This window comes from Dunckerocampus dactyliophorus, chromosome 19 (assembly GCF_027744805.1).
Source record: "Dunckerocampus dactyliophorus isolate RoL2022-P2 chromosome 19, RoL_Ddac_1.1, whole genome shotgun sequence".
In the NCBI taxonomy this organism is placed as follows: Eukaryota; Metazoa; Chordata; class Actinopteri; order Syngnathiformes; family Syngnathidae; genus Dunckerocampus; species Dunckerocampus dactyliophorus.
Genome location: NC_072837.1, coordinates 5812387 through 5824667, shown reverse-complemented (window position 1 = coordinate 5824667; position 12281 = coordinate 5812387). Strand labels below are relative to the sequence as shown.

General features: G+C 39.8%; 1 protein-coding gene across 9 annotated transcripts in view; it reads right to left on the bottom strand.

Moving 5' to 3' along the window:
- The window catches only part of LOC129172564 (nesprin-2), a 60249-nt gene that overhangs the window by 36108 nt on the left and 11860 nt on the right, over nucleotides 1–12281 (bottom strand). For 4 of the 9 annotated variants that reach the window (XM_054762456.1, XM_054762447.1, XM_054762448.1 and 1 more), the window contains exons 20-42: nucleotides 12041–12226; nucleotides 11237–11359; nucleotides 10912–11094; nucleotides 10562–10672; nucleotides 10032–10127; nucleotides 9659–9736; nucleotides 8677–9033; nucleotides 8484–8557; nucleotides 8290–8416; nucleotides 8103–8189; nucleotides 7834–7986; nucleotides 7564–7752; nucleotides 6459–6554; nucleotides 6147–6332; nucleotides 5903–6073; nucleotides 4936–5073; nucleotides 4209–4408; nucleotides 3674–3806; nucleotides 3016–3198; nucleotides 2117–2266; nucleotides 878–1054; nucleotides 434–583; nucleotides 199–348 (exon numbers count right to left, since the gene is read on the bottom strand). In XM_054762456.1, the coding sequence (XP_054618431.1) occupies nucleotides 199–348; nucleotides 434–583; nucleotides 878–1054; nucleotides 2117–2266; nucleotides 3016–3198; nucleotides 3674–3806; nucleotides 4209–4408; nucleotides 4936–5073; nucleotides 5903–6073; nucleotides 6147–6332; nucleotides 6459–6554; nucleotides 7564–7752; nucleotides 7834–7986; nucleotides 8103–8189; nucleotides 8290–8416; nucleotides 8484–8557; nucleotides 8677–9033; nucleotides 9659–9736; nucleotides 10032–10127; nucleotides 10562–10672; nucleotides 10912–11094; nucleotides 11237–11359; nucleotides 12041–12226 (3498 nt within the window). The remainder of the gene's footprint in view (nucleotides 1–198; nucleotides 349–433; nucleotides 584–877; nucleotides 1055–2116; nucleotides 2267–3015; nucleotides 3199–3673; nucleotides 3807–4208; nucleotides 4409–4935; nucleotides 5074–5902; nucleotides 6074–6146; nucleotides 6333–6458; nucleotides 6555–7563; nucleotides 7753–7833; nucleotides 7987–8102; nucleotides 8190–8289; nucleotides 8417–8483; nucleotides 8558–8676; nucleotides 9034–9658; nucleotides 9737–10031; nucleotides 10128–10561; nucleotides 10673–10911; nucleotides 11095–11236; nucleotides 11360–12040; nucleotides 12227–12281) is intronic. The other 5 variants (XM_054762449.1, XM_054762452.1, XM_054762453.1 and 2 more) reach the window with 5 other exon arrangements.

Sequence of the window (12281 nt, the reverse complement as noted above, 5' to 3'; positions counted from 1 at the left end):
CACCCCTGGTGTAAACTAGGGTCTAGGGTGAGCTGAAAACTAAAATAAAAAAATATGCTCTAGAAAATAGGCTTTTCAGGGAGTAGAGGAGGCCCCAACCATATCATATTGTCACTGTGCCAGATGAATATCTACCTTTTGTATGATTTGCTACAAAATGTTCTACACATGAAATTCATCTTTATGTTCTTTATTTACCTGCTGACTGAGATCCTCACAAGCACGACCGACAGTCTCAGCCCGTTCCCAAAACGCAACATCACATGGATGAGCCTTTTCAGCAAGCACAGGTGTGGCTTTCAGGCCCTGCAAAGCTGCAGCAACCTCCTTTACTCTTCCAACAACAACCTGGGAAACAAGTAAAGGAATATCGGCTCCACTGGCAAATAGCTGAGTGCAAACAATCTGTAACTTGCATCCTGCTTGTGTTTACCTCCCACTCCTGCAGAATCTTACGAATCTGACTAGTGGACTGTTTCCACTGACTCAGATGCTTTTTCTGCTGTTCCACTGAGCGACAAAGATGCTGCAACTGTCTCTCTCTGGCCGCACAAGTATGATGAAGCACTTCATCTGCATGAATCTACATGAGGAATCAAGCACGACAATAAACCTCAGGTTAAAAACCCTTAATTGTACTCTTTGACATAAATGTATTAAATTATCTAAATGAGTCTTGAATGTTCTTGCAATATTGCCAGTATTTCATCACTGTAACTCATAAATTCACTTCAGTATTTCTACAGTGACAATTGACAAATTTAAAGGAACAGAGAAGGTTTACGACCATGCTAAAGTAAGCATGGGGAATGATCTTTGCGCTGTGTACAACTATTAAAGGGCTCAGAAAGATGTAAAGACATCCTGAAAAAGAGACCTGGCTCTCCAGCGCCCCTTGCAGGCGAAGCCACCGTTCTCTGAGAGCACCAAGCTGCTCTGCATACATTGTCCGCTCAGAACAGAGAGCCTGAACATCCACTCCCACCACACGAGGCTCAGTTTGGGAGAGGAAATCCAGAAGAAGCTGCCCATTGACCAAAGATGCTTTTAATGCCTGTGCAGAAAAGAAGAAAAGACACATAAAAGATGAATGTTATAAAACGTTCATTATGATAAGGTGTTTACGTTGCCTTATTTAGTGGCAGTTCTTGTTCTGGAATTCATTAGATTGTGCATCTCTATCTAATTGGGGCTGCACTCTCAGACCAAGTGCAAATGACCAAAACCTGCAAGTAAAATAATAAAAATAATAATAAAAATGTCTATCTTTGACACTTTTATCAAGCCTGGACTATGTCTAAGACACAACTCTACATACAGTAACATCAATTTGCTTGAGGAAGTGCTGTTCATTTGCAATAAGATAGCTTGACATTAACACCCATACTCGCACAACGCAAACCAGCGGAAATCAAACCAAACCTCCCTCACTCACGGTGCAAACAAAAATGACAACACACGTGGAACACACAATGTAACCGACTATGCCGGTAACGAAATAAAGGTTCACTCACTAAATTACATCACTATTTTATACTCATTTATAACCCTGCTGGGATATCCACGCACACACTTCCCAAACAGAAAGTTACCCAGCATGCATTGCGGCTTACATGAGTATCAAATTGAAAAAAAATAGAAAATATTTCACATGTAAATTAGTTTGCATGTATTTATTTCAATGCCAGCATAGCCTGTTTGATCAAAAATGCAGAATCGTGATGACGTAGTGATCCACCGTATATGGTATGTATGCAGTGTCATATGTGTTTGACACTTTTTTTTTAAATTTTCTACCCTGTAATTAAATGACAAAAGCTGATTTTAATTTTTTTCCAACACATTTTGTGCCCAGTAGCAGCTGGTTAAGTGCTCCTTTTGTACTTTGCACACTGCTTTCTGCGGGATGTGCTTTTTAGAGGGCACTGCTGGAGGTGATGCTAGAAGACAACACTATCTTTAAAGGTGATGACATTTTATGATGAGTCACTGAATGTCAAGTCCATCTCCTGCATCTAGATCCTTTTGCTGGAAATCAAAAAATATAAGATGATGAACCCTGAAGTAGAACAGCTCATTAAAGAGATGGATGGTGACTAGAGAATATTATTTGTACCTGGTAGTGTTGCAGGGTCGTAGCGATCTGGGCAGCATCTTCGTCCTGGTGGACCTCTTCTCTGTGCTGGTTCAGTTGGAACTCCACCTTCTTGAGCCAGTCCACCAAATGAGACAGAAGCTTCAAAGGTGGCCACATAAGGAGCAGCTTCTAAATACACAATTATCACACAATGAGAGTACAAAGAAATACTGTATTATACAAATGATTTTAAACCAGTACATATTGAAGTGTAGAATATCTCTAGTCACAGGTGATAAATGGTAAGGTAAAAATTAAAAGTGTCCTCCCACTTCTCAGACTTGCTCTCAATCACAATGTGACTGAAGTCATTTTCACTCCCTGGACTGGAACAGATCACAGAAGACCTCATTATTTTTGAAAACTAGCAGTTCTTGATGAGATCTTCATTTTATTCAACACAAGACTGGATTGTAGTCATGCACAAAAGAGTTCATGTGGTTGGTAAGTATACAGTATCTCACAAAAGTCTTCCTTTCACATTTCAGCCACCATTTTACTACACGCTATCGTCTTCTCAAGGGATGAAACAGAGAGCAGTCAGTGTACAGCTTGTATAGTATAGATATATATAGATTTACTATTCATGGAAAATGAGTCAACACACAGCCGTTATTCTCTAAATAGCTGGCATCACGTGGGTACCAATATCATTGTGTCAAGCATGGTGGTGGTAGCACCGTGGTCAAGGGCTTCATGAGTGCTGCCGTCACTGGGGATCTTGGAAGTATATCCAAGATACATTTCTATAGTATTATCCCTTGAGACAATACAATGTATTAAAAATGTTTACTGAAATAGGAGGGGTGTACTTACTTTTATGAGATACTGTAAGTTTGTATTATGGTGCATCAGTGTACATTAGAGTGGAGCAGGACCTGTTGCAGCTGGTCTTGAATATTTGTCAGGTCAGAGGTGAGCTTGCACCAGGTGACCTCCAGCTTTGTGACACGAGTTCTCAGGCCGGGACATTCAGTTTCCCTTAGACGAAGCAGCCGAGCAGCTTCTGTGGAGGCTGATTCCTTGTGATTAGACATGGCCCCCATAGAGATGGAGAAATCCTGCAGGATGGACACGATTGATGCAGTTTAACTTGCAATAGCAATGGTGGTATAACTATGTGGACTATACTGGACTGCTCTGTTCAGTTTCTATGGGGTTGGATTTTTTGTTTTTCAATTTCTTTGAGCTATCGGAGTCATTTTTGCCGTGTTTAAATAAATGTTTTATGTTGTTCATCATTCATATTTTATATGGCAATATTATTGCATTGCATGATATATTTTTATTAGATTAGCTTCTTGGTGGGAATTACATTTAATATTTGGGTCTTTTTTTGCAACACACTTTAGAGCACACAATAAAACAAGAATTTGCCAGAGAATTTCACGGCACACGCTCAACTCTTACGCAGAACTATGAAAGGCTCATGATGGTGTCAGAAGAGACGGTGTAGTAAATACACAAAACCAACAGCAGAAGAATAACAGAGCCGCATAACTAGTGTAAAGCCACTTAGTGTGTTGGGTGCCTTACTAGCAGCTCGAAGAGTCCCCTGCAAACACTCTCCTGGTTCAACTCGGAGGGATCAGTGAGATTGGACCAAATCTTCAGTTGTTTGTTGGCGTCAAGCAACCATTTACTAACATAGGCAAAGTCTGTCTGGAATCTGTGGGGAGGACAAGTGTAACATACGTAGACAGCTCAGCTAGTGAAGCAGAACATGACTTTGGGAGGAAAGAAGTTCCAACGCTGATAAGAGAACCCTGGTTTTATTTGTGCTGATGTCATACATGTTCCAGATAAATCTACTAGATATGATTGTGATGGGCAGCAAAGATAAGTGCCAGCTGAAATGATAATGCTGTTATTATTAGATAGAAATGTGGCTTATTCTCACACCATATAAAACTTCAATGACAACATATCACATTCAGTTATTAGTTTGGATTTATTGCATAAGATCAGCACCAACATGATTTAGTAGGTTCAGTATTGACATGGGCACATCTCAAAAAGTATCACTTTCCAAACTAAACAGGAAGTAGATGTATACTTATAGATGGTCTACCTGACCCAGCTGTCCCGGATGTCGCTGCAGCGCTGAACCTCCTGCTCCGTGCGTCTGTGTGCACTTCGCCAACGCAGCTCCAGAGCGCCACCTGCCTGAATGACTGAGTGTGCAATCAATGGATCTGCTTGCAGCTCACGTCTCTGATCAACGAGCAGTCCCAGAGCGCCTCTGCTCCCATCCAACTGGACCAGAGTTTGCTGGAGTGACAATGAGAATCAACAGTTCTTGTGTTGAACTTGAATCGAACTCTCGTAGCCAGCATTGAAATAGACACTGAGGGCCAACTTTGAGTCTATTTAGATCGTAAAACCGCAAAAGGAAGACAGCAGTGAAATTGCAATGACTTAAGGAATAACAACATTAGAAGATAAAGAAAAATGAGCACTGGACCAGTGATAATCAATTCAATGTGGACAAAAGCATCACCTCAAGTCAAGTCAAGTCTATAATCAGTTGGTCTAGTGCCCTGACATGGTGGAAACAGGTTGGGAAAGACCCTTTCCTCCTCCAGCATGACTGCGCCCCAGTGCACAAAGCAAGATATGCTTGGGTGAGTCTGGTTTGGAAGAACTTCAGGGCCCTGACTACAAACCCCTTAAAACATCTTTGGAATGATCTGAGATAGAGATTGTAAGCAAAGCCCTCCTGTTCAACATTATTGACCTCTGACCTCACGCATCTCTCTTCAGGATGACAGAACCACTGAATGACCACTTTCACTTACTTGGCAGGCATGCAGCCGTCGCTGTAGAAAGGACTCCTCCCCATCTTCTTCTGTTGTTTCGGCACAAGTGAAGAAGACATCAAGCTCGTCTAACAGCTTCCCAAGCTGACTGCAATTATCCTCCCAGCTGATCCACTTCTGCAGCAAATCCAATTATAAACCTCTTAAATGTCAACGATATCATTTGGGAGCTGGTGGCACTGACACATTAATGCAGAAAAGGTTATTTCATACCAAATAACAGTGATGCTGGAGGAAATGTAGACACTTGGAACCTAACCCTTATAGTTTGTTTCAGTTGGTTTAGGAGCTATATTGTCATAACGTGGGGTGGGTGGATTGATCAAAATATTAACAGTATCAATACCAAGGGTAGTATCAAAATCGTATTGATACTATCACAATGAGATCAATGTTTTTTGTTATCTTCTATGTTTCTTTTTCAGAAATATCTGTGCTTTTTTGTCCATCCATCCATTTTTTTCCGCTTATCTGCGTCCGGGTCAACCGTTTGTTGGTTAAATACATTTGCTGAAAAATCTTAAACTGTCCTGTGTTTTTTTCTGATTATAATCATGCTCAAACAAATTAACGGCAAAATCACAAAACCATTCAATCAAAATTTCAGGTAAAAGGCATCAGTATTGGCAGTACTGGTCCTTTACTTGGTTTCAGATCAATGCCAAAATTTGCAGTATCGCCCACGTCTAGTGATAAACTAGTTTTGTGTGGTACTTGTGTACACTACTGCCTACAGGACTGGAGTGGAACAGTACTACACAGTATGTCATGCCAGGTGAATATGATTGTTCATGAGCCACTCTAGTTGTATTTTGATACAGTGTGTGTGTGTGTGTGTTTTGCTTTTCATTTTTATGTTAAATCTAAAAACAAGTAGAACATTAATGGCTGTTTCTTGTCCATATGTAGGATTTTGTGAAGCCAATGTCCAATAGCAGTAACACACCTGGAGCCTCCATTGAGAAGTCACTTGCTGCTCTAGCAACTGCTGCTGCAAATCTTTGGCTCGAACTTCCAGCTGCATTCGCTCATCCTCTTGACCCACAAGTGCTAACAGCTCACGGTGGAATAAATGTTGCACAAAAGCCAGCTGAGCTCCAACAACCTGCTGGAAGTTCTGGATAAATAAAAAACAAAAACTATAATTCCAGATTGGATAGATGTAGCTACTCGTAATATGCGGAACGAACCTTGTTTCTAAGGAGACAAACTTGCAGTTGGCTGCTGTTTTGAGCAGGTCGTGCCTGCCACTCAGCTAGGCATACTTCACCAAGATCCAGGAGGCTACTTAGTCCATGAAGTAAGGAGTGGGATGCTTTCTGTATCATGGTCTTTTCTACTGGACTGTCTTTCACATGTCTGCCCAACACACACTGCTGGGAGACAAAAAGACAAGAAAAGACAATTGAGAAAATGAGCCTCCTTATGCTCTTGTTATGTAATTTTACTTGCATTTCTGCGATAGGACTCAACAATAAAATGCACCATATCATGAAACCCACCACCTCCAGAGCTGGAGTTTCCATTCCACTTGGGAAAATCTCACTATTCCCCAGTTGAATATCCTCCATAAAAAGTAGCCGGTGGGAGAACAGCTCCTAAGTGGGAAAAAGTACATAAATAAATAATAATAATAATACTAAATAAATGTTTAGTAGTAATATTAGTATTATCAAAATGACTCTATAACACTAATTGTTTTAAAACTAAATTGCATAAGGTTTTAAGTGATTTACTGATGAGTGAAAGACATGTCATATGTAGTATTCTGGCCACTAGGCATCAGTAATGTTACACTGATGAGACGTAACATTAGATTACATTACCTTCACACTGCACGGAGTCAGCCATGGCATGTCCGAAATGACACACTGAAAAAAACGTCCTCCTCCCATTCCGTGTGGGAATGGTAAGTTTTTGGCTTCTTACTTTGTCCTTCTTCCCCACTCTGTTCGAAACCGTTTCTTAAGTTTGGAATAAATGAATTGGAGGCTAACTAGTTAGCTTGGTGCATCTTGCATCTTTTGAACTACAGTGATGCCGTAGCCCACATGTGTCAAACTCGTGCCCTGGAGGGCCGAGACGCTGCAGGTTTTCTCTCCAACCAGTTTCTTCAGCAGGTGATTTAACTGATGAGCTCCTTCCCTCAAACTGAAGGTGTTGATCAGTAAAATCACCTGCTTTAGTGACTGGTTGGAAAGAAAACCTGCAGTGTCTCGGCCCTCCATGGCACGAGTTTGACACCCCTGATGTAGCCTTACAGCTGAGCAATGTGTTTTAAACAAAGAATAATAGGACTATAATAGAATAATATGACTCTGGGGCATTATTTAATGTCTACTGGGCTCTAATAATGGTAAAAAAAAAACATATTTAGAAAGTCATAAACAGTTTTTCTATGCTCTAACTACGAAAATATTCCATTTATTAATATTGAATGCTACTCCGCGGGAATTCACTTATCGTGGTCGGGTCTGGAACCAATTAACCACGATAAACGAGGGATGACTGTACATTCATTGATTTGTGGCGGCCTGTCCTGAATACATTTGGACCTCTACAAATAGATTTTGTTCTACCTATTGACCTGTGAATGACTTTTTGTACCTGATGTTGACTTTGGAGACCCACGTGTTCTATAGATTGATTGTTGACAGACATGAGGACCATCTGGCCAGCGTGTAGACATTTCTGAAGAGATGTTAAACCTCTGACAATTTCTAGTTCTTCACGACTGGTTTTTGACTCCACATCCTGCAGCATTTCAGCCAGATTCAGCAGCTCCATCAACACACACTGTAAAGGAATTGGAGACTGTAAGGCCGTTGTTGTTAAAAAGACATCGATAAAAACATTGAGCTGCATAATGTGAGTCACCTCCTGTTGTAACATCCTCAGCTGGTTGTCTTCTACATCCCCTGCAACTCCAGGGGTCAACAGAAGGTCTGTTAAAGCATCCAGACATAGAAGAATCCGTTGGGAAGCCAAGTATAACTGCTCTTTATCACATGGATCATCTGCCGAGGTCACCTATGAAATAAGACATCACTTGTTCACTATTTATTTCATTACTGGATCCCATTTGAGGTCCTTGAATGTAACATTATTATTCAAAGCTTGTAGAACTCATGTTGCAATGGACATACTATTTTACTGAGCATCCTGACAGACTCATCTGCATGATGGAGAACAGCAGAAGTCGAACCAGTAAACAGCAGCTCTCCTTCTGGAACCTAAACAGGAAGTTGTATATCAGGAGTTTAGGTTGATTATAGTGCTGCTTATTCGCTTAACAGCATTGGGGGCCTTAAGGTTACTGATAGTAATCCATACCATCCCAACTGGGTGAGTTTGATGCTCCTCCTGACCTTTTTCCAAGGTTTGCAGTTTCTGAGAGATTTGGGTGTGAAGATGGTTCCACTTTTGCTCCTCCGTATCATCTTTGTTAGGCTTGGCCAATCTTATATAGAGACAGGAGATTAATTGTGGAAACGTTCATGATACTTGACATAAGAACAGCATTTTACATGATAGACACTGCTGAAGGTTTCTTGGCATTTTGATCCACTTCACAATCCCTGATGATGACTCCACTTGGCTGCTTTAAAGAAGAGAAACATATCAAGCAGAATAAAATGTTGGAAGTCACCGCATTTACAGTACTTTGGAAATGTTATGTGTTAGTCAAGGAAATCTTCTACAGTATTTGTAGCAACTTACCAGAGCTGGGTGTGTAACTACGGGTTGACCTGTGGCTGGAAAGATAGCAACAGGCTTTCTGTTCTGCAGTGCAAACTGTGAATCGTTAGCATGGGTAAATGTGTCACATGCTGGTGGCGTGGACTGGTCAGGTGCAGGGATTACAATAGCCAAGTGGCCTTCATTGGTGTCCAGTGACACAGCTTTGGGTCTCAGTACTACACCAGCGGCTTCAGTGTCCAGTCTGGATTCCACTGTTATTAATCTACTTTGTGCATTTTCTTGCTCATTGTTCTTGGAATCAAGCCCGAGTCTTTCAGCACTTTCCAAATTTGTCTCCATTTCAGAACAAAATTCCCCACATACAGAGGCCAAGTCCTGAAAAATAAAATACATATAAACACAATTTGTCACTAATTCAGTTAAAGCAATGTTTTTCAAATAGTGGGGCGGGGCACCCCTGAGATGTTGGTTGTTTCAAATTGTTGCAGATATTATCTCAGCTCATTTTATTTATGTATTTTGCCAATATAAGCCAAAGAATAAAATAAATACTGAAATATTCTTGTGAAAAATAATAAGTAATGATCCCGTATGTAAGAAAACCATGATTAATTAACCAATCATGACTAAAAAATGGATTTGTCATTTCTGCTCAGCCCAGATTGTGTTTACTCTCTCACTATAGGAACTCCAAATCTAAATCAAACATACGGTAACTGAAGTTATCTTAGCAGGTCCGAATAATACTTTGTTTTCCTTATTTTTTTAAGCTGCTGTGCCTCACACTTTCAAAACCGCTGTTACAGACCACTAAAGTGAGGGACAGAGACAATATTCTCCTTCATGCAAGCCAGTGTACAATCACAAAGCTGATATTTACAGGTACGCTTTCTACATATGCTTGCTTTCTAGATAAAATAAGCTATGCATAACACAAACATATTTTACAGTCTATGTATAGTAATGACATGTTCATAAAATATTCTTCAAAAGTGTTTACCTTGACGTCAGCTGGTGCATTCATTTGAGTTGAGTCGTCGCTTTGCATCTCTGAAGCGTACAGCGTGTCATCTGGGTCCTGACAAAGGAGCCATGTCAGTGTCCTGGAAATGCTCTCTAGTGCATCTTGTATGGGCAGCTGCCTCTGACAGTGCCATTACAGAACTGGACTACCCATCTCACATCAACACTTATTATTACGCAAAGTAAGTGAATACAAATGTCAGTATAGGAGAGAAAGAATGACCAGGAGGTATTTTTGAGTTTCATTTCAAAATACACGAGGAAACAGGCAGGGTTTATGTGCTTTAATGTCTTCTTTAAGACATTTTGAAATGAAACCCAAATGCAAAAATACACTGTTAGAGATTTACCTCAGGAATACTGCATGTTAGTGTGTCAGAGGATGACGAGTGACAACTCTCGTCTTCGTCTACGTCTTCCTCTGAATTAGAGTCCTCAAAAGCCTCCTGGATTCAGTCATAAGGGCAAACATTGGGATTAAATGTTAGTTGGTGTGAATGATAACATGAAAAAGAAAAATGAGTTTTTCATTTTATTTATAGAAAGAGGACAGACCAGTACTGTGGGTTTACCAGAGTCAGTAAGAATGTCGTAGGATTTCATACAAAACATGACGTACTACAATTAGTATAAAATCTAAGAAAATATTTAATATTTTAATATTAAATATTAATATTTTAAATAGTTTTTCTTTTTATTCCACAATTGAGTTCCTGGTCACTTTGTCAAAAGTTAACTGTTGATTCTTAAAAAAAAAAAAATCAGTGAACACCAGATCAACACAATTAGTAATGAGCACAGAATGATTCAGCTGCCAGAAGTGTTAATGGTTTAGTTTTAGCTGATGTTTGGTGGAGAACTAACCCTTAATGATTGTTACCTGTACAAAGCATCCTTGTGGAGGTCCATCTAGGTGTGATACTTCTGCACAAGGTTTGGAGCTGAGGGCAACATCCTGACCTTCTTTTGTTTTCTCTTCCAAAACCTTGTCCTTTGACAGTGAAACAGGCAAAGACAAGTGACAAAAAGACATTTACTGTAGATGCAAGAAGCAAGGGGTATACTTAATAATACAATATATATATATATATATAACAATATAAAATACAGTACACTTGTGCAAGCCCACATAAGGTTGATCCAGATAAAAAAGTGAATCAAGGAACATTCAACACAACATTACAAGATTTTATTCATAATTTATGAGTAGATGATACAATGATGCTTTACCTGGAATAGAATGACTTGTTGCTGAGTGAGCTCCTCCAACTCTTTCAGCACCTGCAGGAGAACTTTCATTCTGGAGAACACCACCAAACCGTCCTTTATCTCCTGTGGGAGGCGTAAATCTACTTTGTAGCTCTCCATCTCGTCTAATGTCTTATGCATCGAGTGGACATTGTCCAGGACCACCTTTACAGTCAAAGTAAAGAAAAATGCACTTCTTAGCAAATCAGTGAGGATTTTAAGCAGCACACAAAAGATCACCTTTCATGATGTTTAAAGCCCTTTCTATAGGAAATAATGACTATAAATAAGACAGTCATCACTTCACCTGCTGGTTGCGAAGATGCTCTGTCAAGGTAATGCTGGAGTTGTCCGTAGAGGATAAAATAGTACGAATTTTTGGGACATTTTCGTCCAGAGTCTTTAGCTCATCTTCCAAGGCTTCCACTATCTGTAAAAAGGTTATGACAAAACCATTTTCAGTGCTTTCACTTGTATTTCAAGCATAAGCATACCAGATTTAATTAAAAGAAAAATAACATTCTTTCAAAGGGCTTTGTGAAAACATGAATTGCTTTTTCTTGATAGTCTCTTTATTTTACAGTAGATCATAATATTGCTGGCAAAAAAAAGATGTTTTTTTGCCTCCACTTAAGTCTCATCTCTAAATATGGATCAAATTAATACAAAAAATATGTCTCTTGTTGGCCACAACATTTATCTGCACAATCTAATCAGATCAGGAGAGCTGGATCAAAAAGTCTAACTTTCCAAAAATGATAATAAAGATAACATCTAATATTTCGTTACCTTAGTTTAGTAAGCTTACAATGCAACACCACACTCTTCTATTGGATGTGATTGGGTTGTGCAAGTGTACCTAATGGTGTGGCCAGGCCAGATATAGTGCATACAGTATGTTCCTTTTATAATCTGCCATGTCCTAATGTAGCATAGTAAAAAGGGGTTACTTCAGGCTTTCAGCCAGTTTCCCCCACAGCGACAAAAGCCTAAATTTAGCGGAAAAACATTTCCAGTGACCACCTGCCACCAGTAACAGATAGAAGCCCTCAATGCACTTTTAAACAAAAAAAAAAAACAAAACAAAAAAAAAACATTTTAAAAAGCATACCCCAGCAGCTTGCAGGAGCTGCTCCTGTGTCTCCAAAATGTTCTTTTGCATCTTTTGAACTTGTTTGTCCATGCTATCCATACGTTCCTCCTGTGCACTGAGGTCACACACGGCGGAGATCTCAGCTAACACTGGTCTGTAATCTTTCAGAGTGCTTCTGATTCTTGCAGAATCATCCAAGACCAACTGGAGATGAGGATAGAAAAAATAGTTTTGCTAGTACTATAGGACGTAAATGAAA